We start from the raw sequence: 27,981 nt of genomic DNA, 5'->3' as shown, positions 1-27,981 counted from the left end.
TGGAATGTTCTCCAAAATTGACCATATGGCAGATCACATAGCAAGCCTCAAAGTATAAAAAAAAATTGAAGTAATACCTTGTATCCTATCAGAGCACATGGGCTAAATCTCCTCCTCAACAACAGAAATAACAAAAAGCCTATACACACTTGGAAACTGAACAGCTTTCTACTCAATGATAACTCAATCAGGGAAGAAATAAACAAAGAAATTAGGGACTTCCTCAAATTCAATAAAAATGAAGGTATAACATAGCCAAATTTATGAGGCACAATGAAAGCAGTGCTAAGAGGAATGTTCACAGCATCAAGTGCCTTCAAAAAAAGAGAGAGGAAATATCTCATACAAGCAATTTGACAGCACATCTGGAAGCCCTAGAAAAATAGAATCAGAAACACCAAGAAGAGTAGACAGCTGGAAATAAGGATGAAATCAATAAATTGAAAACAAAGAGAACAATTCAAAGAATCAACAAAACCAAGAGTTGGTTCTTTGAGAAAATCAACAAGATAGACAGACCCTTAGCCAAATTAACTAAAAGGCAGAGAGCCACTATCCAAATCAACAAAATCAGAAATGAGAAGGGAAACATAACAACAGATATTGAGGAAATACAAAGAATCATTATGTCCTACTTCAAAAGCCTATATGCCACAAAATTTGAAAATCCAAATGAAATGGACAACTTTCTTGATAGATTCCACTTGCCAAAGTTAAATCAAGATCAGGTAAACTAAATAGTTCTAATTTTTCCTACAGAAATAGAAGCAGTCATCAAAAGTCTCCCAACCAACAAAAACAGGGCCAGATGGTTTCAGCACAGAATTCTACCATGTTTTCAAAGAAGAGCTAATACCAATATTCTTCAAACTACTCCACAAAATAGAAATAGAAAAAAAAATATTACTAAATTCATTCATTGAGCCTACAGTCACCTTGATACCTAAACCTCATGAAGACCCAACAAAGAAAGAGAACTGCAGAACAATTTCTCTTACAATGATGCAAAAATACTCAATAAAATACTCGCAAACCAAACCCAAGAACACATCAACGATATCATTCACCATGACCAAGTAGGCTTCATTCCAGGCATGCCGGAATGGTTCAATATATGGAAATCCATCAATGTAATCCACCATATAAACAAACTGAAAAAAAAACACATGAACATCTCCTTAGATGCCAAAAAAAAAAAGCATTTGACAAAATGCAACACTCATTCATACTTAAAGTCTTGGAGAGCTCATGGATAGAAGGCATATACCTAAACATAATAAAGGCTATATACAGCAAACCAATAGCCAACATCAAATTAAATGGAGAGAAACTCAATGAAATTCTACTAAAATCAGGGACTAGACAAGGCTGTCCACTCTCTCCATATCTCTTCAATATATGTTAATGCCCACTGCTGCTCTGAGGATGTCCAGGGTAGGGTCTCTGGTGCTGGATGCAGATGCCTTTCCAGTTTGCTTCATCTCTTGGGTCGCTAGAGCTGATGGCTCAGGCAACTGATCAGGACTGAAAGAAGAAAGAGGAAAGGGAGCCCAAGGTTTCTTTTCTAGGGACTGGCTGTGCTGCAGCTGAGGAAGAAAACTTAAACTGACCACAATTTTCCCATAGCTGAGGCTATAAAAGCAGCTTCTGGCTAAAGACTACATAGAGGTCATGAAACAAGGCTCTTTGATCTGTATATAGGCCTCTTTGCAGAGATCTCCAGTAAGCTAATGTAAACTTAGGCCTGTTAATCCTAAAAGGCTGATGGCATATCCCTGAGTCAGCTATCTTATTTGTGCATCTAATGGAAATAAGAAATAAGAGAGAGACAGAAAACAAACCATTCACACACACATGCATTCAAGAAAAAGGGTGGAGGAACTTAGGCATCTTAACTTCAACTGAAGTTAAACTTCAATTCCAACAATGTTTATTGTTGGTTACCGTACTTATACTTCTGAGAAAAGGGAATTATTTCATAGTCAAATAAAAGCAATTAATCACAAAAACAGATGAATTCTAAAATACAATAGGTTATATGTTTTAAAGCTTAACATTTCTTACTTAGGTATCCATTATGTAAGTTCACAGTGAGTTCAGAGTGACAAAGGTAATATATGACTTTTCAATTACGACTGATCTAACTATACATTATCCAGATATCTCTTGATTCATAATGAGTTCAGGACAATAATTTTATCTGTTTTTCATTATAAGAAACAGAGTAAATTTAAGATGACAACATATGATGCCACAACATGACAGGGTATAAGGAATTATAACAGAACAATTCGTATATACAGACATTAAGGTGTGTACTTAGCTTAGACATTTCCAGTTAGTCCCATTATATCTTGGGTTCATGGAAAGTTTAAACCAACTTGCGTGTATTTATGGTAAATACCAGGATTCCTGGTGCCATCTGAAGTTGAGGCTTATCTGAAGCCACAAATCTGCTACAAGGCTATCCCTAGTGAGGCATCTGGAGGTCCACAAAGATATTTATTGCAGCCATAAACTCTCTAAAATTGTTTTAGAGGATCTAAAACAATTTAACTTTTTAAACTATTTGAATCAAATCAGGAATTTCATAAGCAGGGGTTAATTCATCTGAACAACAAACAGTACATCCTCAACAAGACCTTGTAAGAAGTTTGCTCAATCAGAGCTGGCCATTACCCAGCAAGTAACAGTTCACACCAATGCCAGATGTGTTTTCTTTTTGGGTTTTCAAGACAGGATTTCTCTGTGTAACCGTAGCTGCCGTAGACTTGCTTTGTAGACCAGGCTGGCTTTAGACTCACAGTGATCCACCTGCCTCTGCCTCCCTGGGTGCTGGGATTAAAGGCATGTGCCACCATGCCTGGATCTAACGCCAGATTTTAGACAGATGCAGCAGTGCACAATTGACAGAGTAGTCATAGGTTGGAAGCAATTCTGGAATACATCACAGTACAGACCTTGCAAAATACCAGATCCCTTCCAGAGATCTCTCACGCCTACTTCCCCAAATTAGTGGCTCCTGATGGCATGTCAGAGGCTGGAAGCAGTTCTGGGAGTGTATCACAGTACAGACCTTGTGAATACTGGATCACCTCCTAAACAGCCCACATGCCTAGTGAGCTCCTTTAGCAGGATGGCTCTTGACAAATACAGTACTTGAAGTTCTAGCTAAAGACAACAAAAGGAGATCAAGGGGATCCACATCAGAAAGGAGGAAGTAAAATTATCCCTATTCACAGATGATATGATAGTGTCCTTAAGTGACCTCCCCAAAATTCCACCAGAGAACTCCTACAGCTGATAAACACCTTCAACAAAGTGACCAGATACAAAATCATTTTAAAAAGTCAGTAGCCCTTCTCTATATTAATGACAAAGGTGCTGAGAAAGAAATTAGGGAGACTACACCCTTCACAATAGCCAAAAATAATATAAAGTGTCTTGGTGTAACTCTAGCCAAGCAAGTGAAATATTTCTAAGAAAAAAACTTCAAGTCTCTGAAGAGGGAAATTGAAGAAGATATCAAAAAATGAAAAGATTTCCCTTGTTCATGGATTGAAAGAATAAACATAGTAAAAATGGCCATCTTACCAAAAGTAATTTACAGATTCAATGCAATCTCTATCAAAATACCACACAATTTTGAAAGACCTTGAAAGATCAATTCTCAAATTCATATGGAAAAACAAAAAACCCAGAATAGCTAAAACAATCTTGTACAATCAAAGATCCTCCAAAGGAATCTCCATATCTGATATCAGACTGTACTATAGAGAAACAATAATTAAAACAGCATGGTACTGGCATAGAAATATTGATCAATGGAATTGAATCAAAGACCCAGAAATAAATCCTCACAGGTATGGACACTTGATTTTTTACAAAGAAGCCAAACTCATACAATGGAAAAAAGATAGCATCTTCAACAAATGGTGCTGGTCTAACTGGATGTCTACATGTAGAAAAATGCAAATAGTTCCATATTTATCACCATGCACAAAACTCAAGCCCAAGTGGATTAAAGGCCTCAACATAAAACCAGAAACACTAAAATTTTGTATTATTATTGTTATTATTGTTATTGCTATTGTTATTATTATTATTATTATTATGTGTGTGTGTGTACATGTGCCAGATTGTACAGGTAGGTGCTAAAGGACAACTTTTCTGGAGTTAATTCTCCCCTTCCATTCCTTTTTTTGGAGATAGGGTTTCTCTGTGTATACCTGGCTGTTCTGAAGCTCAATTTGTAGACCAGACTGGCCTCAAACTCATAGGGAACTGCCTACCTCTGCCTCCCAAGGGCTGAGATTAAAGGTGTGAGCCACCACACTTGGCATTCTCCTTTCATTTTTTATATTGTATAGGTGATCAAATTCATGTTGCCAAGGTTTCACCTGGCCTGTCTCTATTCTTGAGAGTATGTGTAAATTCATAATATATGTGTATCACTTTTTTGAGACAGTGTTTCCTGTGTAGCCCTAACTGTCCTGGAACTCACTCTGTAGACCAGGCTGGGTTCAAACTTAGAAATCCACTTGCCTCTGCCTCCTGAATGCTGATATTTAAAGTATGTGCCACTATGCCCTGAAGTTTTAACACTATTCTCTGCTTATTTGAACATTTTTGTCATTAATTGGTTTGCTTGTACTGTTGTTTTTCTTCATGCATTAGTTTTATTTTCTTTGTGTGTGTGTGTGTGTGTGTGTGTGTGTGTGTGTGTGTGTGTAACCTACCCACGTAGTTGGTTGTTACATCTGGAATATTGAGCTTCACATCTTGAGACATAGACCAGGAATGCCACTTATAATTGGCATGAAACAGTCTTCAAATAACAGGACATCTCTTCAGAACAAAGAATTACAATCTTAGAGTATCAATCATGTTCCTTTTAAGAACATTGAACTTGGTGCTTTGGTAATACAACATTCTCCTGAAGACATTAACCAATGCTCTCTGTTTTAAGATGCATTCTCTGGCTGGTGGACTCTTGAAACATTTCTAGTCTGTATGAGTTCTCTAAGTCATTTTACTTAGACTTTTTAGTTACTGTTTCCATGGCTTTGTGGAGTTTTACCCAATGCACATGCACATTAATATTCAACCAAAGATTAGAGAAGACTTTATTGCTAATCCACAGGGCTCTTTTTTATGCAGTTCTTAGTTCTTCATTCTTATCTGCAAATTATATTTTTCTGGACCTTTGTACTCTGACTTCTGCCTCTCTCATATAGTGAAGTTACTGGGTTCTATTTTCTTCTTCCTAAATGGTGTCATAGAAATTGCTTTCAGATGATGAGATGAGAGCAATCTTAGGGTTCATCTCATTTGTTTCCTCTTTCCTGTCTAAACTATTATTGAGTTTTCTTATTTTGTTTATGGGAGAACTAATAAATTCATAAAGTGTTACATATCATTTCATAACATATCTATACTATATTTATTTCTTTTAACTAAAACCTTTCATTAAAGACAAAAACCATGCTGTTCTCAAAATCAGAATCTGTTTGGGTATTTATTCATCTATATCTATACTTTCAATGTTTATTGTTACATAAAGTATAATTTTTATTAAAATGTGTAAGTGAATATTGCTTTTTAAGCTTAATGTGATAACTATTTAATGTAGAATTTATATAATTCACATTAGTACAATGCCCAGTATGCTTGATCACAACTTCCCATGGTTTTTTCAGTACTTACCATTTTACTTTGCTAGTCTCTTTTTAACTTTTCTGGTTTTGATTATATGATTTCAGTGATTATCTATTATGTTCCTCTTCCTAACTTAAAAGTCCCACTACAGATTTTGTTTCTAATAACAAACACTTTCTTGCCACAATCATCTCTGTACATAAGTGACCCCATATTCTACCAGAAAACTTGGAAGAGTAGAGTGAGGAAAAACTAATTGTGATATATTGTGTAAGAAAAAGATCTACTTTCAATATAAGAAAAATGTAAAAATGAAGCAAGCCATATAATTACATGGGGCCTACCCCAATAATTCAGGATAATCTACTAAGATCAGTGCCTTAACTATATTACATATACAAGATTCTTTTTGCCATGTATATTCATATGATCTTGAATATTTTGAGAACTCCTACTGTTGATAAACACCTTTAGCAAAGTGGCTGCATATATGACTAACAAAAAAAATCAGTAGCCCTCCATTATACATGAGATAAACAGGCTAAGAAAAAATTAGGAAAATAACACCATTCATAATAGGCACAAATAATATAAAATATCTTGGTGTAACCAAGCAAGTGAAAAACTTCTATGACAAGAGCTTCAAGTCTTTGAAGAAGGAAATTGAAAAATATATCAGAAGATGAAAAGATGTCTCATTCTCTTGTATCAGTAGGATTAACATAGCAAAAGAAATGGCTATCTTATTAAAAGCAATCTACAGATTCAATGCAATTCCATCAAAATTCCAAAGCAATTCGTTGCAGACCTTGAGGGAGCAGTCCTCAACTTCAGGTGGAAAAAAACAGGATATCTAAAACAATTTTGTACAATAAAAGAATTCCTGGAGGTATCTCCATCCCTAATTTCAAGCTTTACTTAATAATAATAATAATAATAATAATAACAACAACAACAACAACAACAACAACAACAACAACGCATGGTATTGGCATAAAAATAGACATGTTGATCATTGGAATTTAAACAAAGACCCAGAAATAAACCCACACACCTACAAACACCTGATTTTGACAAAGAACCCAAAACCATAAATGTGGGGGGAAGCATCTTCAACAAATGTTGCTGGTCTAACTGGATGTCTGATGTAGAAGAATGCAAATAAACACATATTTATCACCCTGCACAAAATTCAAATCAAAGTAGATCAAAGACCTCAACATAAAACTAAATACACTAAACCTAGTGAAGAGAAAGTGATGAAATGCCTTGAATTCATTGGTACAGGAGAAAAATCAGGCACTAAGATCAACATTTAACAAAGGGAATAACCCAATCGAGAAATGGGGCTTGGAACTAAACAGAGAATTCTCAACAGAGGAATATCAAATGGCTGAGAAACACTTAAAGAAATGCTCAGCCTCCTTAGTCATCAGGGAAATGCAAATCAAAACAACTCTGAGATTCCATCTTACACCCATCAGAATGGCTAAGATCAAAAATTCAAGCGACACCCCATGCTGGTGAGGATGTGGAGAGAGAGGAATGCTCCTTCATTGCTGGTGGGTATGCAAACTAGTACAGCCACTTTGGAAATCTATCTGGTGCTATCTCAGAAAAATGGGAATAGGGCTTCCTCAAGACCCAGCTATTCCACTCCTTGGAATATACCCAGAAGATGCTCCAGCACACAACAAGAACATTTGCTCAACCATGTTCATAGCAGCCTTATTCATAATAGCCAGAACATGGACACAGCCTAAGTGCCCCTCAGTAGAAGAATGGATAAAGAAACTGTGGTACATTTATACTGTGGAATACTACTCAGCTATTAAAAACAAGGAATTCCCAAAATTTGTGGACAAATGAATAGAACTAGAAATTATCATAATGAGTGAGTTAACCCAGAAGCAGAAAGAATCAAATGGTATATACTCACTTATATCAGCATACTAGCCCAAGGGGCATGTCCCATGAAAGTCTTCACTAACCAGGAAACTGGGACAGAGGGGAAGACATCCTATTGGGACTCTAGATGAGAGAAGCATGGGAGAATGGCAAAGTAGAAGGATCCAGAGGGTCCTAGAAACCTACAAGAAGAACATTATGATAGGCAGATTTGGGCCCAGGGGTCCCACTCAAACTATGGCACCAGCCAACGACAATACAGACTGTAAACTTCAAACCCCTACCCAGATCTAGCCAATGGACAGGACATTCTCCACAGTTGAGTGGAGAGTGGGGACTGACTTTCACACATACTCTGGTGCCTCATATTTGACCACGTCCCCTGAATGGGGAGGCCTGGTGGCACTCAGAGGAAGAATAGCAGGCTACCAAGAAGAGACTTGATACCCTATGAGCATATACAGGGGAAGGAAGTCCCTCTCAGTCACAGTCATAGGGGAGAGGAGTAAGGGAAAAATGGGAGGGAGGGAGGAATGGGAGGATACAAGGGAGGAGATAACCATTGAGATGTAATATGAATAAATTAATAAAATAAATTTTTAAAAAATTTAACAAAGGGGACCTCATGAAACTGAAAAGCTTCTGCAAGGCAAGGTACACTGTCACTAAAACAAAATGACACTCTACAGAATGGGAAAAGATCTCCACCAACCCTATACCCAACAGAGGACAATATCCAAAATATATAGAGAACTCAAGAAATGAAACACAAACAAACCAAATAACCCAATTTAAAAATGGGGTACTAAGCTGAACAAAGAATTCTCAACAAAGGAATCTTTAATGGACAAGAAACACTTAAAGAAATGTTCAACATCATAGCACTAAGTGCCTACACAAAGTAATTGGAGCGGTCTCATATTAGAAACTTAACAGAACACCTAAAAGCATTAGTGTAAATAAGAAGCATGTTAACAGATTTAAGAGCCATAAATAAGAGGATTCAGTCAATGGGCTCTTTATAGCCTAGAATCCCATTGCCTTCTTTATTACCTAAGACATGGCCATTGATAGTAATTTATTTAAAAGATTGCTTTTCACAGTTCTTTACCTGAACATGATAAGCAAAGGTTTGCTTTCTCGGTACCTACTTATAATAGTAATTGTCCAATAAAGAGATATTACTGGAAAGTCTTACCACAAGGAATGTTAAACAGCCCTAACTTGTGCCAATATTTTGTACAATAGCCATTAGAAATAATTCATAAACAGTTTCCTTGACCTATAATTTACATTATATGAATGATATCTTATTGGCTTGTTCAGATGCAGATACCTTAGTGAAAAGGTTTTGATATAGTAAATAGAATTTTGACTTGCTGAGGATTACAAATTGCTCCTGAGAAAATTCAAAGGGGAGATTCTATAGCTTATCTAGGATATACGGATGGTTTACGGAAAATTCTATTTAAAAGGTACAAATCAGAAGAGATCAATTACAAACTCTTCATGATTTTCAAAAAGTGCTGGAAAATATTAACTGGCTACATCCCACAACTGGATTAACTACTCAAGAGCTAAGTGTTTTATTTCAAACCTCAGAAGGTAATAAGGACTTAAATTCTCCAAGAAAACTGTCAGCGGAGGCTGAGAGAATTGGCTCTAGTGAAAAGAAATTATAGGATGCACACCTGTATCGCTTGGATCCAAAGCTGGATTGTATTTTAGTTATTTTGCCTTCTCCTCATTATCCCACAGGAATTCTTATGCAGAGAGAAGATAATATTTTAGAATGAGTATTTTAGCAAACAATCTGAGTAAAAAATTAAAGACTTATGTAAAAAGGTTTATAAATTGATTCTGAAAGAAAAATTAATGTCCTCAATTAACAGGAATAGACGTAGCAGAAATTGTGGTACCCTTTACTAACGCTGAAATCGCCTTACTGTGAGAAGAAAATGAACACTGGCAAAGAGCTTGCAGTAATTTTTTGGGAGAAATTAACAACAAATGTCCCAAAATCAAGAGGCTTCAGTTTATGAAAAAGAACTAATTGGATTCTCTCTAATATAGTAAAAGGGACACAGTTTTTGGAGCCCCTACATTCTACACTGATGCAAAGGCAGGTTATAAGTCAAGAAAAATAAATAAAATAGCTCAAAGCCCTTATGATTCAGTTCAAAAATCAGAGTTGCATGCCATTCTTATGGTCTTATTAGATTTTCCTGAATACCTTCATATAGTTACGGACTTGCAATATACAAAGAGAGTTCCTTTACGTATTGGAACAGAGGGAATTACTCCCGATGATTCAGAATTAACTTCTCTATTTATTCAGTCATATCAAATAATCAGAAATCACAATCATACATTCTATATAACACACATCAAATCCGATATGAGTCTACTGGACCCTCTAGCACACGGTAATGATGAAATTGATCAGCTATCAATAGGAAATGTGGCAGAAGCCTCAGAATTTCACAAGATATACCATGTTAACAGCAAAGGTTTAAAGAAAAATTTTTTTCTATCACTTGTCAACAAGCCAAGGAAATGTCCTACTTGTTCTTTGTATGATCAAACTCCATTACCTGCAGGAAATAATCTAAAAGGTACCTAAAGAAATGAAATTTGGCAAATGGGTGTGTTTCATTTTGCAGAGTTTGGGAAATTGCAGTATTGCACCATTACCATAGATGCATATTCAGGATTTCAACTGCTTTAAGTTCTACAATGGCTGATTCTGTAATCACACATTTATTAGAAGTTGTAGCTATTATGGGATACCTAACCAAATTAAGACTGACAGTGCTCTAGCATGTCTCTAGTAAAAAAATAATTAATCATTTTTTGCATATTACAGGTATAACACGCAATCCTACAGGACAAGCAGTTATAGAAAGATCCAGTTGCATTTTAAAAGTTATGCTTAATAAACAGAAAGGGATAATAAAGACCTCCAGAAATAGATCACACGGTGCTTTGTTAATTTTAAATATTTAAATGCTAATGAGAAATGAACAACAGCTATGGGGAGATATTAGATAGTATAAAAAAAACACTGAGTTAAATAAGCCTATATATTTTATTTTTTTTATTCTTGTTACATCTCAATGTTTATCCCATCCCTTGTATCCTCCCATTCCTCCCCCTCCCCCCATTTTCCCATTATTCCCCTCCCCTATGACTGTTCCTGAGGGGGATTACCTCCCCCTATATATTCTCATAGGGTATCAAGTCTCTTTTTGGCTACCTGCTGTCCTTCCTCTGAGTGCCACCAGGTCTCCCCCTCCAGGGGACATGGTCAAATGTGAGGCACCATAGTACGTGAGAAAGTCATATCACACTCTCCACTCAACTGTGGAGAATATTCTGACCATTGGCTAGATCTGGGAAGGGGTTAAGCCTATATATTTTAAAGATGTGTTGACCACAGAATGAAAATCAGAATGTGTGTTATGTTGGGGAATAGGTTTTGCATTTGTTTCCACAAAAGAAAATTCATTGTGGATATGATCAAAATATATAAAGATTAGATTTGAACAGGAGAGATCTCTTTAATAAGGAGAGGCATGATTTTGTCAGACAGCTTGGTCATTCAGTTCAAAGTAACATGTAGACTAACAAAACCCTTTCATATACCCAGGTGAAAAGTATAAAGATGAATAAAAACAAAAAAATAATAGTTTTGATTGATAATTTACCAAAGGTGTATTTGCCTTACTAGCATGAACTAAAATGGGTTTTCTTAAAGAATGTGTCTTAATTCCATGTTAGAATGTGGATTTCCATGTAGCCTGTGCCATCTTGAACATCAGCTTTTGAGTTTTCTTCATAAATAAATATAATATTTTTGTTGTTTGGTATTTGAAACTCAGTTAAAAGATTTAAAATGTTTTAAGTAAACTCAAAGGGTTACTATAGTTCAAACTTGTTTTCTAAAACTCTAAGAGTTGGAGTGACTTAGAGCTGAGATAAAATATTTGAGGGCAATGGTAACCCATGCCTTTAACCCCAGCAGAGATGGGCAGATATCTATATATTAATTGATTTCTAAATTCTAGAGTTACAGTGAACAAGATGATGGAAGCACATGCCTTTAATCTCACCACCAAGGGACAAAAATGAGATAGAGCTCCTGAATGGTACATTAGAGGAATCACATACCATATTTACAGATTATTATAAAAACCATCTACTGGGATACTAGAAGGGCAACCGATTTTCAATGGGGACAGGAACAAAGAGCAGCTTTTGTGACTGCCAGTATGCGTGCAACCTGATCAATAGTAAACCAGATAATATCCTAATTATGGATATCACATTTATTGATGAATTGGCAACTAGGGAGTTTTCATAAAGCAAAAAGGAGTCTACCAACATTTATCTGTAGTCTTCTATTGCAAAAGTTTTCATATATGGAGAATAAATATTATCTCCTTGAGAAACAAGTCTGGACATTTTATGAGACATGGAGAACCTAGACTCAGTCATTGCCGAACAGCATATGTCATAAGGGTGCCCCTTAAAATGATGGATTGTACCTGTTTGAACTCACAGTCCTTTGCAGGCTTAGCCAAGGAAAGAAAGGTATTTCAGTGGAACTGGTACCTATCTAAATTCATGTTGACCAGCATGTGGTAGCAAAGGGATTTGCACCTTCCCTCACTGAGGATATAGATGCTTATAATCCCCATCCCTAAACCACTCACCCTACCCCCAGAAGAGGAACCTATTGAATTGTGGGGACCAATAGAATCGTCACATTTTGTTAAATCATGGTTTATTGATGCTTCATCAACCACTGACTGAACCAAAACTAAAAGAAAGTGGCAGCTTACAGACCAGGGGGTGGACTGGCCAATACTAAGGAAAGAACCACAAAATCAGTGCAGCTCTATTGGATACAAAGCAAACAACTAGAAAAGCAAGAAGGGAAATCCCTATCTTCTCCAATTCATGGTGCATGTGCAATGATATATCTATATGGCCATCAAAATGGAAAACCACTAACTGGCAGATAAATGGCAAAGACATCTGGTCATGGGATGTATGATTGGGAGTGGCAAAACCTAGCAAAACTTAGCAAAGACATAAAATTTTATGTGGCTTACCAGGCAAAACAGACAAAATATCTGAAAATAATAAAATAGTGGACAAATAGGCATCATGTCTAGTTAAGACTAGAACATTAAAATTTCTCAGGGAACAAGTTCAAAATAGATCAGCAAGAATGATGGATTACATACTCAATAAAACTTGAAATTTTGCCCCCAGCACTAAAATATAAGGGAAAATGGAGAACTAAATTAAACCAGGACAACCCTATAAGAATAGCTATTATACAGAATCCATAGCCAGACAATGGTTCAAATCTTTAATTCCAGCACTTGGGAGACAGAGGCCTTTAATCCTAACACTTGGCGGGGGGAGGGGGCCAGAGGCAGACACATAAGAATTACAGTAGCCGGGCGCACGTCTTTAATCCCAGTACTCGGGAGGCAGAGGCAGGCGGATCGCTGTGAGTTCGAGGCCAGCCTGGTCTACAAAGCGAGTCCAGGACAGCCAAGGCTACACAGAGAAACCCTGTCTCAAAAAGCAAAACAAAAACAAAAAAGAATTATAGTGATTTAAATTTAAAAGCTATTTGCAAAAGGTAGGCTGATATTCAAAGTGTATGTCCTTTCTTGTAGGCATAAGGTTATTGTGTAATTCAAATGCTGATTTCAGTACTCTCTATATCTGGTTGCAATCTTTGTCCTGAGAATCTCCTGTCTCAATGTTGTATAAACACTGCTGCCCAGTTGTGCCCTGGTATGCCAATAAAGCAGCCTACTGCCAATTACTGAGAAGGGTAGAAAATAGGGATGGGCTTCCTGCCAGACAAGGGATGAGGAGTTAGAAGAGGAAGTGAGGGATTCAGCAAAAAAATTCAGCCATGAGCTGATGTCCAGGAGACATCAGGAGAGAGGAGCTGGAACATGAAAGCTACAAAGTGCAAGTATCTCTGTGATACATGCTGAAGTTTATTATTAAACAGATGTATAAAAGTTTCAATTATATATGTGATAGCTGGGTGGGTTAAGAAAGAAAGTAAGAAACAAACACAATTATGTAAAAATAAGTTTAACATTGTGGCATACCATGTAGAGATGGGCTTACATAGAAAATAAAACTATAGAGCAGTCTCGTAGTTCTGTTCATTAAGAGAGCAACCACACTTTCTAAGGCAGTTTCCTGATTAGACCTCCTGCCGAGCAGCAAAAGCCACCCCCCTGCAGAAAAAAAAAAAAAAAAAAAAAACCTGATACATGCAAACCCCAAAGAGGTAGTTCTTTTTTTTTTTTTTTTTTTTTTTTTCCTTCAAGACAAGGCCTCTCTGTGTTAGCCTTGGCTGTCCTGGACTCACTTTGTAGACCAGGCTGGCCTTGAACTCACAGCAGTCTGCCTGCTTCTGCCTCCCAAGTGCTGGAATTAAAGGCCTAGGCCACAACGCCCAGCTTAAGAAGCAGCTCTTTCAGGAAGCCCTTGATAAGAAAAAAGTAACTCTTGGCTCTTTAACACAAACAAGCTTCTCAGAGCCTGACTTTCTTAGCCAAGGCAGGAAGCTAGGGGATCTTGCTGGCCTGACTTGTGCAGGCCAAGGGAGCAAACACTGTGGTCCCAAAAACTTCCCAGAGTGTAGAAGGGGTCAGTATCACATTAGGGAGGCATAAAAGGCCTTTTTCTGGAAGCAAGAGCCAGAGAAAGACTGAGAAACCTCAGGTGTCTGAACTCGTAAGGCCTATAAGGGAAGCTGGGTCTAAGAACGTAAAGTCCTTAGGAAATAGCTTAGGGATTAAAGATTATTTCTATGTTGAAAAAGACGGAAGACACAGTGACACAGTGCTTCTGGATTCTATTTGAGTTTGTTTCTCTTAACACAAAAATAAATTTTTCAATGACAATGACAGCTTTCTATATCCTCTTCAGTAGAGCTCAGGATAAAACAAGCTTGAAGAAAGAAGAGGCTGAGAAATCAGATGCTAAAGTAATGGCCATAGAACAGAGGTTGGAGGAATCTTTGAATCAAAATGTGGAGCCTTCAGAGAAATCCAGCATGGAATTTGCAATAACATCAAAAGAGTAGTTCCAGATGAGGAAAATCCACAAAGGCTTGAAGAAACTGCTGAATAGCATCTCATTGAGATGCTGGGTACATGGGCTTCAGTTACAGGCAATCGTGGTCGGGCTGGCTATTTTGTGTGTATTGTCAAGGTTCAGTTGCTGGATGAAGGTATACATGCGAAAGAGGAAATACGGATCACGTTTGACGCTGCCTTGGAACAAGGTCATACATTGGCTCGTGTGCTCCATTTTACAGAGATTAGAGAGCTGAAATATATGTACCATGACATACATTCGTACTCGGAATTCCAATTGGCTTTTGATTTATATTCCGGAAAGCATGATTCTAAGGTTACACATTAATTAGAAATGGTGACTGTCCTAGAGATGCCTTTGCAAATTGGGGCTGATGGTGCTTCAGCATGTGTACCATTGGAATACAACATTTTCTTAGACATTGTTGCATGAAACCCATCACAGAGATAACCTATAATAGCACGAGCTGAACAATTATTATAAGATCTAACAATAATTTTTAAATGTGGTCATAAAACAGAAGGGGAATATAATATCCCCCAAAAATAGGCTAAATAATGATTTATTGATTTAAAATTTTTTTTAATAAGACAAGTAGCGCATCTGCTAAGACACGCTAGATTTCAGAAAGGAGTGCTGAATTAGATAAGCATGTAAAGATCCTAATTCCAAATTACAAGACAATAAATGTGTTGCATTGGGGAAGGGAATACGTTTTGTCTCAACAGGAGACAAAGAGCTATATGTTCCATCCAAACTGATGGAAATCAGATTTGACACGGGGAGGCCTCCTGGAGATCTTGGCTGCTGACAGAAGGAAAAAAAAAATCAAGAAGACCAAACAGGACAGGTAACATAATTTGTTGATCCCTCCACAAAGCATCAACTCTGAGACTAACTGAGACGTAAAAATGTCTCCAGCCAGGAGGACTTTAGCTAGGCATGGCCAACAAATCTTCGGCTACAAATATTTCAGGATTTATCATGCCATTCTTTTAAATGGCATAAATTAAAATTTGTATTACATTTTAGTTCCCTACCTCCTTGAACAGGTACAAGAGAATCACCTTTAACTGAACTGTGCTCAGTGCACAGTCCATACATATGTCAATACAAAAATGTATAATACCTTTGAAGGTTAATATTTTAAAGAGCAAAAGGACCAGACACACAAAAAAGACAAATATCCCAGGTGATCCTACCCTCACAGACTGCCTCAATAACTGTTTCCCCCCAAAAACTGCATCTGAACAATTTCAGAATGACTAGCTTGATGGTCCAGTGTCACATACTCTTTCAGTCAGGACTTCATTTAAGCTCTGAGCTTTCTCAGCATTCAGAAAGTGGACATTAAAAGATACAGCTAACTAAAAAGGAAAACTATGCCCCAAATCAGCAGGAAGCAGTTTAAAAAACTATGTCCCTTTCCCAAGAGGGGAGCAATAGGTTTTGGTCATCTTATGGGGGAATAAATTTTTGTTGTTTTTTAAAGGTTGGTTATAGGAATGCTAAGTAAAAGGGTAGATAACTGAATCTACTTTTGGGTCAAAGAACATTAATAAGCCAAAAATATTAAATTGGTATAGATCTTTGTGTATTAATACAGAGTTAAGATTATATTTGGTTACAACATGCTAAGGTATTGTACCTATGTAATTCTTAAAACTGCAATGTTACATTCTAGCCCTTTTGAAAGCCAATGTTACCAACTGTTTAGGATAATTAAGAAATGCGTAGGATCAGTAAGACAATCAAGCTCATGGTCATGCTAGATACTAATTTAGTTAACTGCAAAAATGTTTCCTAGGCTGACAGATAAAAAATAACTAGCAACAAACAAGTCAGATAAGAGAGAGAGTTCAAAAACCTCACATCTACAAAATACGGCATTTGAAGTTGTATTAATTTAAGCCTTTTTGACAATGAGACACATCTGCTCCTGTCAGCACTTCCATTCTACATAAAAGAGAATTGAAGGCTTCATATATGGCAAGCTAGCCACTTGGTCAGAAAATGACCTTGCATTAAGTACAGGCAGAATATTGTCCAAAACTGGACGAGCTGGATGCAGAAGAGCCGATTACCAAGCTTTGCAAAAAATAAGGTAGGCAAGTCCTTTATAATTGCTGCTTCACAGGAAAAAAATTATCAAATATTCTGAGCTAGAAGACTGAAGATGACCCTCCAATGTTATGGAAGGATTTTGAGGGACTGTCCAGGGCAGCTAAATATCTCTGTCATTTCTGTATTATTGGAAGCTGCTTGCCTGCGATTCCCAAAAAGTAGGTAATATTTATTCCTTCTTAAGTCTCTAATGGGCTGAAGACTAGACAGTTACAGTCTCACAGTTATACTTAAACTGTTTATGATGGCAGAAATTGATAGATAGACTACTTTATCCGATGGTATCAGATATACAAATGTAAATCCATACCTCCTATATCTGGTTGCAATCCTTGTTCTGAGAATGTCCTGTCTCAGTGTTGTATAATTTTCCACTGGCATACCAATAAAAGAGCTCACAGCCAGTCACTGAGCAGGAGAGAGAATAGGGCTGGACTTCCTGCTAGCCAGGAGAAGATGAGTTAGACGTGGAAGTAGGTGATTCACGCAGAAGAGAGGTCCAGGAAATATCCAGAGAGATCCAGCTGGACCAAAGAAAGAACTAAAAGGCAAGTAATGAGGATTTTGGCAAAGATGAAGTCAGAATAACATAGAAGGTTAAGAACAGACTTAAACTGCTCAAGATTGTTCTGTGAAGCTTATTATTAAACAAAAATAAAAGTCTGTTATTTGTGTGATAGTCAGGTTAAGAGAGAAACTCAGAGAAATAAACACAAATTTATAAAAATAACTTTAACACTTTGTGATCTAAAAATAAATACACCTTGAGTTTATATATAAAGAGAACGGAGAATGTAGGCATATTTGTCCACACAAAATAGGTGTATTTAGTTTCAATTTTTCAAAAGAATTTTAAATTTCAATTGAAATATAATACTTTTTCTGTTAAAAATGACAGTTTGCCTTAGGAAAGATATAACCTACCAAAAAAGGAACCCCCAGAGTTAGGGTTGGGGCAGGATTTTGTTTTTACCTTTCAGAAAAATAAAAGCATCCAACTAAGAAACACAGATACAACTAGATATTTCAGGGTCCTAATTGTTACTCACAAATAAGGTTTTTTTAATTCAATGGCATTGAATTTTGTTTATTGATTCAAATCATAGTCATGTCAAATACTAGTCTAATTCTATCACAAGAATATATAATGTAGGTCTAATATATATGATTCTATAGATACATAAGGTAAAATAGTTTAATAAGGCCTTCAAAAGTTTCAGAGACATACAGAATATGGCATTTAAAGATGTTTTTATTATTCTAAAGATTCTTTGACAACAAGACAAATTAACTCCTGGCAACACCCAGCCTGCCTCAAAGAAGATGATGAGCATCAAAGAACCTCCTTACGGAGTTGGCTTCAAATGTGACAAACAAGCCACTGGGCAAAATGTCCTTGTTTCTGCCACAGACAGAATTCTGCCTAAAAATAGTCAAGCTTAGATGCAGGCAGAGTTGATGGCTAAACTTTGCCAAGACAGGGTAAGCAAGTCCTCAATAGTTCCTGCCTCACAAATATGTCTGTCAAATATATTGAGCTAGAAGGCCAAAGATGACACTCCAATGTTATAGAGAGTGTTGAGTGACTGTTCAGGCAGTAAACTGTCTCAGTCATTTTTTCATTTTGGAACCTACTAACCTGCACTTCTGGTTCACTCAGGCATTTAAGTTTTATTCCTTCTCAAGTCTCTGATGGGGTTGAAGACCAGATAGTTTAGTCTAACAATTAAGCTTGGTAGGTTGGGGGTTAAGATGTTTTTAGGTCAAGATAGATGTTTTAAGTTAATAGAGATGAGATGAAAGATATTGATTTTTATTCAGAAATTTAGACCCAACAAGATACGAAAAATGTTTACTTCAAGTTTGCCAAATACAAATACCCAAATCACTATAAATGTAACATTTATATAATTCCTGATTGTCTTGTGGTTCTTCCTGCTATATGTAGTTTATTTTATTCATGTGTAATAACATAAATGTATACATTAAAAAAGAAACATAATTTTAAAAATAGTTCTTAAAAAAAAAAAAAAAAGAAGGATCTTCAAGAGAAAACGTCCCAAGGAAAAGAGTAAATTAGCCAAGTGGTATCACCCACCTCCAGTTTGTCTCTGCTGCCCTCTACAGACATAAGTTGCAAATGGTCTTTATGTGGTCCCAATTCAATTAAAAATCAAAGCTGCCTTTGAGGTTAGAGCATGCGTCTCTAAACCCATGCATGCTGTTTATGAAAACCTCAAACCTCTGTCTCTTATCAGAAGAGCACCTGTTGTGGGACAGAGAAAAAAAAGGGACTATTTTATTGCTCCTAATCTCATATTTTGGTTTTCATTTGACTGTTTAAAACTTTTCATAAGATATACATATCTCAAAATATATGAGATTATTGTGCATATATAGGCTTTTTTCATGATACTAGTATTCATGCAGAGCACTAACTCATTCTAGAAATAAGCTCCATCTAGCTTCCTGCATGTGTTTTCAGGCTTGACTCTGAAACAGGTAACTAGAAACAAAGTTTGTGTACCTGGGATGCACTTAATAGATTTTTGGTCCTCAAAACTTACAGACATCTTCTGAATATAGCATTTTAAAGTGTTTAGGCATTGAAGACGATGGGGCCCTGCCACGATGAAGCCACCTGGATTGTGGTGATGCTAACTCCTGAGAAAACACACCCCACGCTTCTTCTGCCACCAGGTTCTGCGCAAACAGTGGACACCACTGGTTTGATGGTTGTTTTCTACCCAGCCAGAACTACAACTAAGCTGAAAAACGCCACTCAAAGTTCACCTTCAGACTACAAACTTCTCAGGACATTCGAATTGCTGAGTTCATAGGTGACTGACACTAACATTTTACAGAACTTTGAATTAAAAAAAAAAAATACTTTATCCTAAGACTGCCAAACACAACCAAGCTGGACAGTGTGGACAGGTTGGTAGAAATAGCTTCATTATTGTAAATAATTTTACTGTGTTAGAGTTCAAATCTTTCTTTTTTATTTAGACAAAAAGGGGGGAACTGTTGCAGGTTATTTTATCACACTGTGAGCCCTGAGATTGTATTGTTTTCCAGGAAAAAAAAACTATTTTTAGTTGTAGTGTAGCTTATCCCTAGCACACACCATTAATCCAAGAGTTTTCTGCTTGAGTATTTTAAAGAGGATTAAATAAAGTTAACCTCATGTCAAATGTGGAGCAAGCAACCGATTGACAGGGAGTGAACATAGGAAAAAATGATAGAGGGTAAGAGGAAGTCAGGAGTATGGATATAGGGATGCATAGGAATCTGAAGAGACAGACACTGAGTTTAAGAGGGAGTTGAGATGGTGTGGGAAGACGCATAGCTTTGGGGAGGGGTGTCAGTTGAGGAGGAAGGTCAGCTGAGCGCTTTCTGTGCCTCTCTGAGCTAGCAGTCTTTCACCCAGGATCTGGCTCATGAAACTTTATTGGTAAAATCGAGCGTTTGATATTTTGGGGGTTTTTTTTTTAATAGTTTTCCTTATGCCCTGGAGGTTGTGGCTCAAATAAAGAGGCCAGAGATATCCTTATGAGGCTCGGACGCCACCTTGAAACATCTGCCCCTGTACTTACTCAGGAACAAGATAAATAAAACAAAATAAACTTAAAGAGGTAAACAAGATGCAGTAGGGCTAGAGGAGTTGGCAGCACATCAGGTTAAAAGCCTCTTCCTAGTATATGTTCAATGGAACCAAATTGAAGAATCAGAAATGTACCCACACACCTACAGACACTTGATTTTTGACAAAGAAGCCAAAACTATACAATGGGGGGGGGGAAGAAAGCATCCTCAACCAATGATGCTGGTCTAACTGGATGTCGGAGTGTAGAAGAATGCAAATAGATCCATATCTATCACTCTGCACAAAGCAAAGACCTCAACATAAAACTGGACACACTAAATATAATAGAAAAGAAAATGGAAAATAGCTTATACCTCGTTGGCACAGGAGACAACTTCCTGAACAGAAAACCATCAGCATGGACACTAAGGTCAACAATTAATGAGTGGGACATCATAAAATTGAAAAATCATCCATAAGACAAAGGTCACCATAATATAACAAAATAGCAGCCTACAGAATGGGAAAAGATCTTCACCACGTCTACATCTTACACAAGGCTAATATCCAAAATATATAAAGAACTCAAAAATGTAAACACCAACAAACCGAATAACACAATTTTTAAAATGGGGTACAGAGCCAAACAAAGACTCCTCAACAGAGGACTCTCTAATGTCTGAGAAGCACTTAAAGAAATGTTCAGCATTATTAGTCATCAAGGAAATGCAAATCAAAACAACTCTGAGATTCAATATTACATCCATCAGATTGGCTAAGATCAAAACCCAAGTGACAACACATGCTAGGGAGGATGTGAGGGGAAGACTTCTACATTCCTGGTGGGAGTGAAAACTTATACAACCACTGTGGAAGTCAATCTGGCAGTTTCTCAGATTATTGGAAATAGTTTTACCTCAAGACTCAGCTATATTAAGGGCATATATCCAAAAGATGCCCCACCATACCACAAGGACATTTACTCAACTATATTCATAGCAGCTTTATTTGTAATAGGCAGAAACTGGAAACAACCTAGATGTTTCTAGTTTGTGACACTTTGCTATAATTTCTGACAATATTTCATTAATAAGTGATCAATCCGATATCAATAAAGAAATCATCAAAGACAGCAAAAATGAGAAATTTTTAGTGAGACTAATAAAATGATTGAAAGTATGTCCTAAATGAGCAACTATTAGGAAGGCCAAAAAGTAAGTGAAAACAGTGTTTTATACTATGAGCTTACCTCTTTCAAATGTTCTACCTGCCTTTCTCTCTGGCATGTCCCCTCTGCAGGAGGGAGGCTAGGGCTGAAGGCCATAAGGTCGGTCTTGGGCAGGCTCTCTCCAGAGCACACCCTCTGCCTCCTCTGCTGCGAGTATGACCAGCTCCCCACTGCGCTGGAGCACACCAGCATGGGCTTCCCTGGAGCACAGGCTCCATCAGTGGATGTCACCGAGCAGCGCAGGGCTGTGTACAGCAGCAGGGTGAGCACCAACAGGCTGGACACCGCGCAGATGGCGATGATCAGGTACACATTGACAGTCACCAGCGACGCCTCTGAAGATGCAGTTCTCTCAGAAGCAAGGGAAGAGATCTTGGGTAGCTGACCATTCTCCACGAGAGACACCACCACCGTGGCCGTGGCGGTCAGCGCGGGCTCACCATGGTCCTTCACCAACACCAACAGACGCTGGCGTGGTGTATCTGCTTCATCCAGGGCGCGTGTCGTGCTGATCTCGCCCGTGTACAGACCCACGCGGAATGGACTGCGCATGCCCCCTGACGCTGACTGCAGCTCATAAGATAGCCACGCGTTGTAACCAGAGTCCGCATCCACTGCACGCACCTTTGTCACTACGTGTCCTGAACCCACTGACCTAGATATAAGCTCACTCACTGCCCCACTGGCTCCAACAGCTCCAATGGGCAGCAGCGCAGGCGCATTGTCATTCTCATCCAGCACAAACACCTGCAGGGTCACATTGCTGCCCAGGGATGGCACACCAGCATCCCGCGCGCTCACCTGGAACTGCAGCAGCTCCAGCTCCTCATGGTCCAGAGGCTGCAGCGCGAACACCTTGCCGCTCTCCGCGTGCACAGACACATAGCTCGACAGCAAGCGCTCGCCCACTCGCCTCTCCACCAGCGAGTAGGACACCAGTGCGTTCTCCTGAGCATCTGCATCCATCGCGGACACCGTGAAGATGTGCGCGCCAGGCGGGTTGTTCTCCTTCACGAACACCGTGTATTCGGGCTGCGCAAACGTAGGCGCATTGTCGTTCACGTCAGCCACCTCCACAGACACACTGGCTGTGGCCCACAGCGAGGGCGAGCCCCCATCCCGCGCTGTCACCACCACCTTATAGTCAGCTGTGGTCTCGCGGTCCAGGACGCTGTCCAGCACGAGCGAATAGTAATTCTTGAAGGTGGACACCAGCTTGAAGGGGACGTGAGGATTCAGGGAGCAGGTCACCTGCCCGTTGTCACCAGAGTCAGGGTCAGACACACTAACCAGGGCTATGACTGTGCTTGGCTGGGCATCTTCTCTGACTGGGAGTGACAGAGAAGTAATCGTGACCTCTGGTGCATTGTCATTTACATCTACGACTTCCACCAGAAGGGTACAATGGCCTGTCATTGGGATATTTCCTTTGTCCACTGCCTCCACGGATATCTCATATAATTTAATTTCTTCAAAATCCAGCGGGCCTTTCGTCTTAACTTCTCCGCTGTTGGGATCTATACTAAATGCACGCGCCACTGTAGGCGACACAGGACGCCTGAAGGAGTAGAGTATCTCTCCATTTGTACCCTCGTCAGGATCTGTGGTGTTTAAATTAATCACCAAAGTTCCATTCGGTGCACTCTCTAACACTCTAACTTTATAAAGGAACCGATCAAACTCTGGAGCGTTGTCATTCACGTCGACGATGGTGATCAGCAGCTGAGCTGTGCCGGTCAGCTCTGGTTTACCTCCGTCGCTGGCTTTTAGTAATAAACTATGTTCCTGAATTTCTTCTCTGTCTAACGATTTCTTTAACACAAGCGATAGTGAAGAAGTTCGCTCACGATTGCTTTGTGTGTCTAAAGCGAAATAATCACTGTGATCCAATCGGTAGGTCAAGGCGGAATTGACTCCGATATCTGCATCGGATGCGCCATCTAGTGGAAATCTAGTTCCCGGAGGTCTGGATTCTGCAATCATTATGCTTTTGTTGGTTTCAGGGAACACGGGTGGATTGTCGTTAATGTCCCTCACCTCCACCTCCACGTGGAAAACCTGCAGCGGCCTGTCCACGATCACCTCCAGGTGGATGCTACACTCCGTGCTCCGCCCGCACAGCTCCTCCCGGTCGATCCGAGAATTCACAAACAAAATGCCATTCTGCAGATTTACCTCCAGAAGGTCCCCGCGGTCCTTGGACGCCACCCTGAACAGGCGGGGCACCAGCTCCGCCAGCTCCAGCCCCAGGTCCTGCGCGATGCGGCCCACGAAGGTGCCGTGTTTGGCCTCCTCGGGGACGGAGTAGTGGAGCTGGCCGCTCCCTGCCTCCCAGGCTGCGAGGAGCAGGAGCGAGATCAGGAAGTACCCGGATCCTGGGCCGCTTTGCGAGGATAACAACATGCTACACGCAGAAAAAGATACAGTGTACAGAGTACCTTACCTGAAACTGCCTCTCAAAAGCTGATTTGAAGACGTCCTAGGACTGGAGACTTCACGAGTTCTCTGAAGGAAGTGACTTTCTTTGTAAAAACAAAGTTTCAGTGAAGAGCGACATCATGAGGCATGAATGTGTAAGTGTAGTGATCGCTGGGTCTTCATTTTTCCATTGAGATAAGGCATAGTTACTCCTTTGCATTTTCTGAAAATTTTCCATCGCAAGTATGCATTTGGGAGTTAAATATGTGTTCTTCCAGGAACAGTAAGTTATTTACTACCAGCACTGTGTGTTTCTTAACAAGTAGCATATGTCTTGCACTGTTACATACGCGTGTGTGTGCACTTTTAAATTAGAAAGCGTTATCCATTTGGCTTTGGTGTAATGGGTTTCTAGTTCTCAAAGTTATGCAGTTTTCGTTGGCCATGATCTTTTTCTGTAATATTTTCAAGACCCTTTCCCATTAACAGCCATTAATTCCAAAGGGGAACATAGTGATCACATAAAATACATGAGGTGGAAGATCGACGAGCATATACTAGATTTTAAATAATACACTGTATTCATAAGTTCCAAGAGTAGATAAAATGTTTGTGTTTCAAAGTGTGTGCTCACATGTAATATGTTCATGTGTATGCATAAGTGCACAACAATCTATATAAAACAATGATTTAATGTTTCCTTGTAGAAAATATGCCAAGAACTAACATCGTATTATTTAGAATAATTTAAGCTACTACCAGCAAATTAAACGACTTTTTCCCTACCCTATTTTAATTTTATCATCAGTAGTAGAAAGCTTGGTTTCTCCTGGTAACTCTGACTTTTCTAAATGCATAACAATAGCTAGACAATGATGCTAGCACATTATTAGCAAAGGAATAGTATTGTTTTCTGCTGTTATAACTACAAAGTCATAAAGTTTCAGGCCAAATAGTAGAGTGAAAAGCACGTTTTTTGTTCTGGTGTTAGTGATGTTGTTTTCTTTTTGTTTGGTTTTGGTTTTTCGAGACAGTTTCTCTGTGTAGCCTTGGGAGAATGATACATTTTTATATATATTATAAATGTAGGATCTTTAGATATGGAGTTAAGTGCACTGGCTGCTCTAAGTTCAATTCCTGGCAGCCAAGTAGTGGTTTAGGTCATCTATAATGGGATCTGATGCCCTCTTCTGGTGTGCAGTCCTATATGCAGACAAAGCATTCACACACATAAAACACATAAACAAGTAAACCTTAAAAATAAATGTAAATTCTATGTGGGCCCAACATTATATTATATGTTATATATGCAATTATTACATTTCCTAGCCTGAACAACTCTACAGGAAATGGCCATGGGTTCATTTCTGTACCTCTACTCGCCTCTGAAAATCTATGTGGAGCATTGTGTTCTCTTGCCCACACAACCTTCTCCTGTTCCACCATTTCTACTACATGGTTTACTCTTGCGATGGGAATAGTCCATTGACTCTTCCTGATGCTTCATGTCTACCAGGCTGTACACATTGCATCACTTATCTCTCCACACAAGTCAACCGTTTGTAGAATGTCCCTTAAGACACCCTAGAATCACTCATCTGTTTATCTTTCCTTCCCAAACATTCTCTTCAGTTTCCAACACTGTTCCAAAACATCTTCAGTATGAAGGTGTTTGTTACCCACGGTGGCTCTAGGTGTTTGCGTTTCCCTTTGCCTCACTTGTACACTCAAGTGGATGTATCCCTCTTACCTACAGACATTTTTTTCATATTTCTTTTCTTCTCTCAACTTCTCAACTTCATTCCCACCACATGACTTGATGGTTTTCCCATTAATATACATAACCAGGCATGAAATGAAGGACTCTCTTCTTATAGCAACAGTTCTTTATATTACATATCATTTTTTCTATTTATTATTTTATTCTACATGTATATTTTGTCTTCGTGTATACATGTGCGCATGTGCATGTCTGGTGCCCATGAGGGCCAAAAGAGGGCATTGAGTTCTCTGGGATTTGAGTTACTGATCATTGTCAGCCACCATGGATCCTCTAGGAGAGTATCCAGACCTTAACCACTCATCCATCTTCCCCCCAGATTAGGCAACCCTATGCTCTAGCAAAAAACATGTTTTAACCTTTTATTATGCCCATCTTCATTTCCATGTTGCCTGACTTAGTTCTAATGTCTTCTTCTTTGCTTGTATCTTTTCTTCGCACAGATAAAATGTTCAAACGCCTTTAACTTGCAGAGAAAAAAAACTCTAATTATCTTCTTTGCTTCACCTGTAACCCCTAACACTTACTTGATACATCACCTGAGTTTCAGCCTTGGTGACTGAAGTCCTGAGTGTGCACTCTTGACATGAGCAAAGCCACAGTTTTGGGAGTGGTCTCATCGCTAAGGAAGTGACATGTCCTACTCCATGCCTAAGACTAGGATGCTTGCCAAAGCAGGATGATTGGGTAACAGATAAACTTTAACAAGAGAGCAGCCATGCAGAAGGCTCTACCCATTGTCTCCTCACTCCAGAGGACTGCATGTTCACCACCATTCCCATTGGATTCTCTACTAAGATTGGCTAGCCATTCTCTTCTTTTCCCAGGATATAATAAAAATGATGAGTATAGGGGTGCTTCCGTGTCTCCATCCCAGCACACAGCCACCCAACCCCAGCTTGATCTCTACTTTGTGTCTGTTTTCCTTGGTCTCCCATTGTCCTCAGTCAGGTTTCCAAAACCCAGGTTTGACATCAGAAACATTACTGACTTTCTGTCATTCTAAGCCTATTATTAGAAGATTGAATGGTGATACCTCAAAAGATGTACCCACACCTTAAGACTCATGCATACAACTTTATGTAGTAAACTAATGTCATTAAACTAAGAATAATTTATTCTGGAGAATCGAGGTCAGCCTTAAGATTCATTGCATATGGCCTTATAAACACAGATGAGATGACATAAAGAAAAGAGGGAAATGTGACTATAAAGACAAATTGAAAGTGATGTAGTCACAAGCCAAGGAATGCCAACAGCCATCAGAAACCAACAGAAGCAAACAATAGGATTCTTTGTTTTCTGATCTATTATTTCTAGCATCCTTTACTCTTGTAACAGAAATAGTCCCTTGATTCCTACAAATGCTCCACATCTTCATTTGGGACTTCTGGCCTCAAAAAGTGTGTGACAAACAAATGTCTTGTCCCAATCTGTGATCATTTGTTACAGTAGCCTCAGAAATTAACATGCAGGCCTAAGTCCTCTTCTTCAATATTAATTTTCATTTTTAGTAGATCTTTTGGTCATTTAGTCAATTTATACTTTCATAGAAGGATGTATTTCTCAGTGTGGGAGTATAATAACCCCCTAGATCCACGCTTCAAATCACAGTGCTATTCTAGAACCTGAAAAGCAACAGGTTCATAAGTATTCCTCCCATTCCTTACAAGCCATTTCTTCCCCCAAGGACACCAAACTTATATATATATATATATACACATATATATGTATATATATATATACACTATTTTTTGTTATGGAAGTCTTTCTGGTGTAAGCACTTCAACACATATGACAGGAAACGTTTCTAGTATCAGAAGCCAGTATAGTTCTTCAAAGGCCTTGGTCATGTGCCTGGTTTGTATTCTTATTTTATACTCTAAATCCACAAAGTAAGGCAAACAAGCAAGTGAGAGTTTACAGAAGCATGAGTGACAGTCAGTGGATAAGGGCAATGACCCATTGCTTCACCTGTTTCCTCAAGTCATTCTGTTCCAGGTAGCAAATAAGCTCATGCTTGGCAAAGGTGCAGTACAAGCAGTAAGTAAATCACTAAATAAATAAATAAATCTGCATGTAATAATCAGTCTCTTCTAACTTATTCGACTTTATTTTGTCTCTCTCTCGTCA

General features: G+C 38.6%; 1 protein-coding gene across 13 annotated transcripts in view; it reads right to left on the bottom strand.

Moving 5' to 3' along the window:
* Positions 1-27,981, bottom strand: part of LOC127204374 (protocadherin alpha-C2) — a 212,084-nt gene that overhangs the window by 111,788 nt on the left and 72,315 nt on the right. The window contains exon 2 of one of the 13 annotated variants that reach the window (XM_051163339.1): positions 21,672-22,505. The exons of 10 other annotated variants lie outside the window; for them this stretch is intronic. In XM_051163339.1, the coding sequence (XP_051019296.1) occupies positions 21,672-22,505 (834 nt within the window). Of the gene's footprint in view, positions 1-21,671; positions 24,333-27,981 lie in introns of those variants that run through there. 2 more of the 13 variants (XM_051163338.1, XM_051163334.1) reach the window with 2 other exon arrangements.

This window comes from Acomys russatus, chromosome 20 (genome assembly GCF_903995435.1).
Source record: "Acomys russatus chromosome 20, mAcoRus1.1, whole genome shotgun sequence".
Lineage (NCBI taxonomy): Eukaryota > Metazoa > Chordata > Mammalia > Rodentia > Muridae > Acomys > Acomys russatus.
Note: the sequence above shows the minus strand (reverse complement) of the source record. Positions and strands in the feature narration are given on the sequence as shown.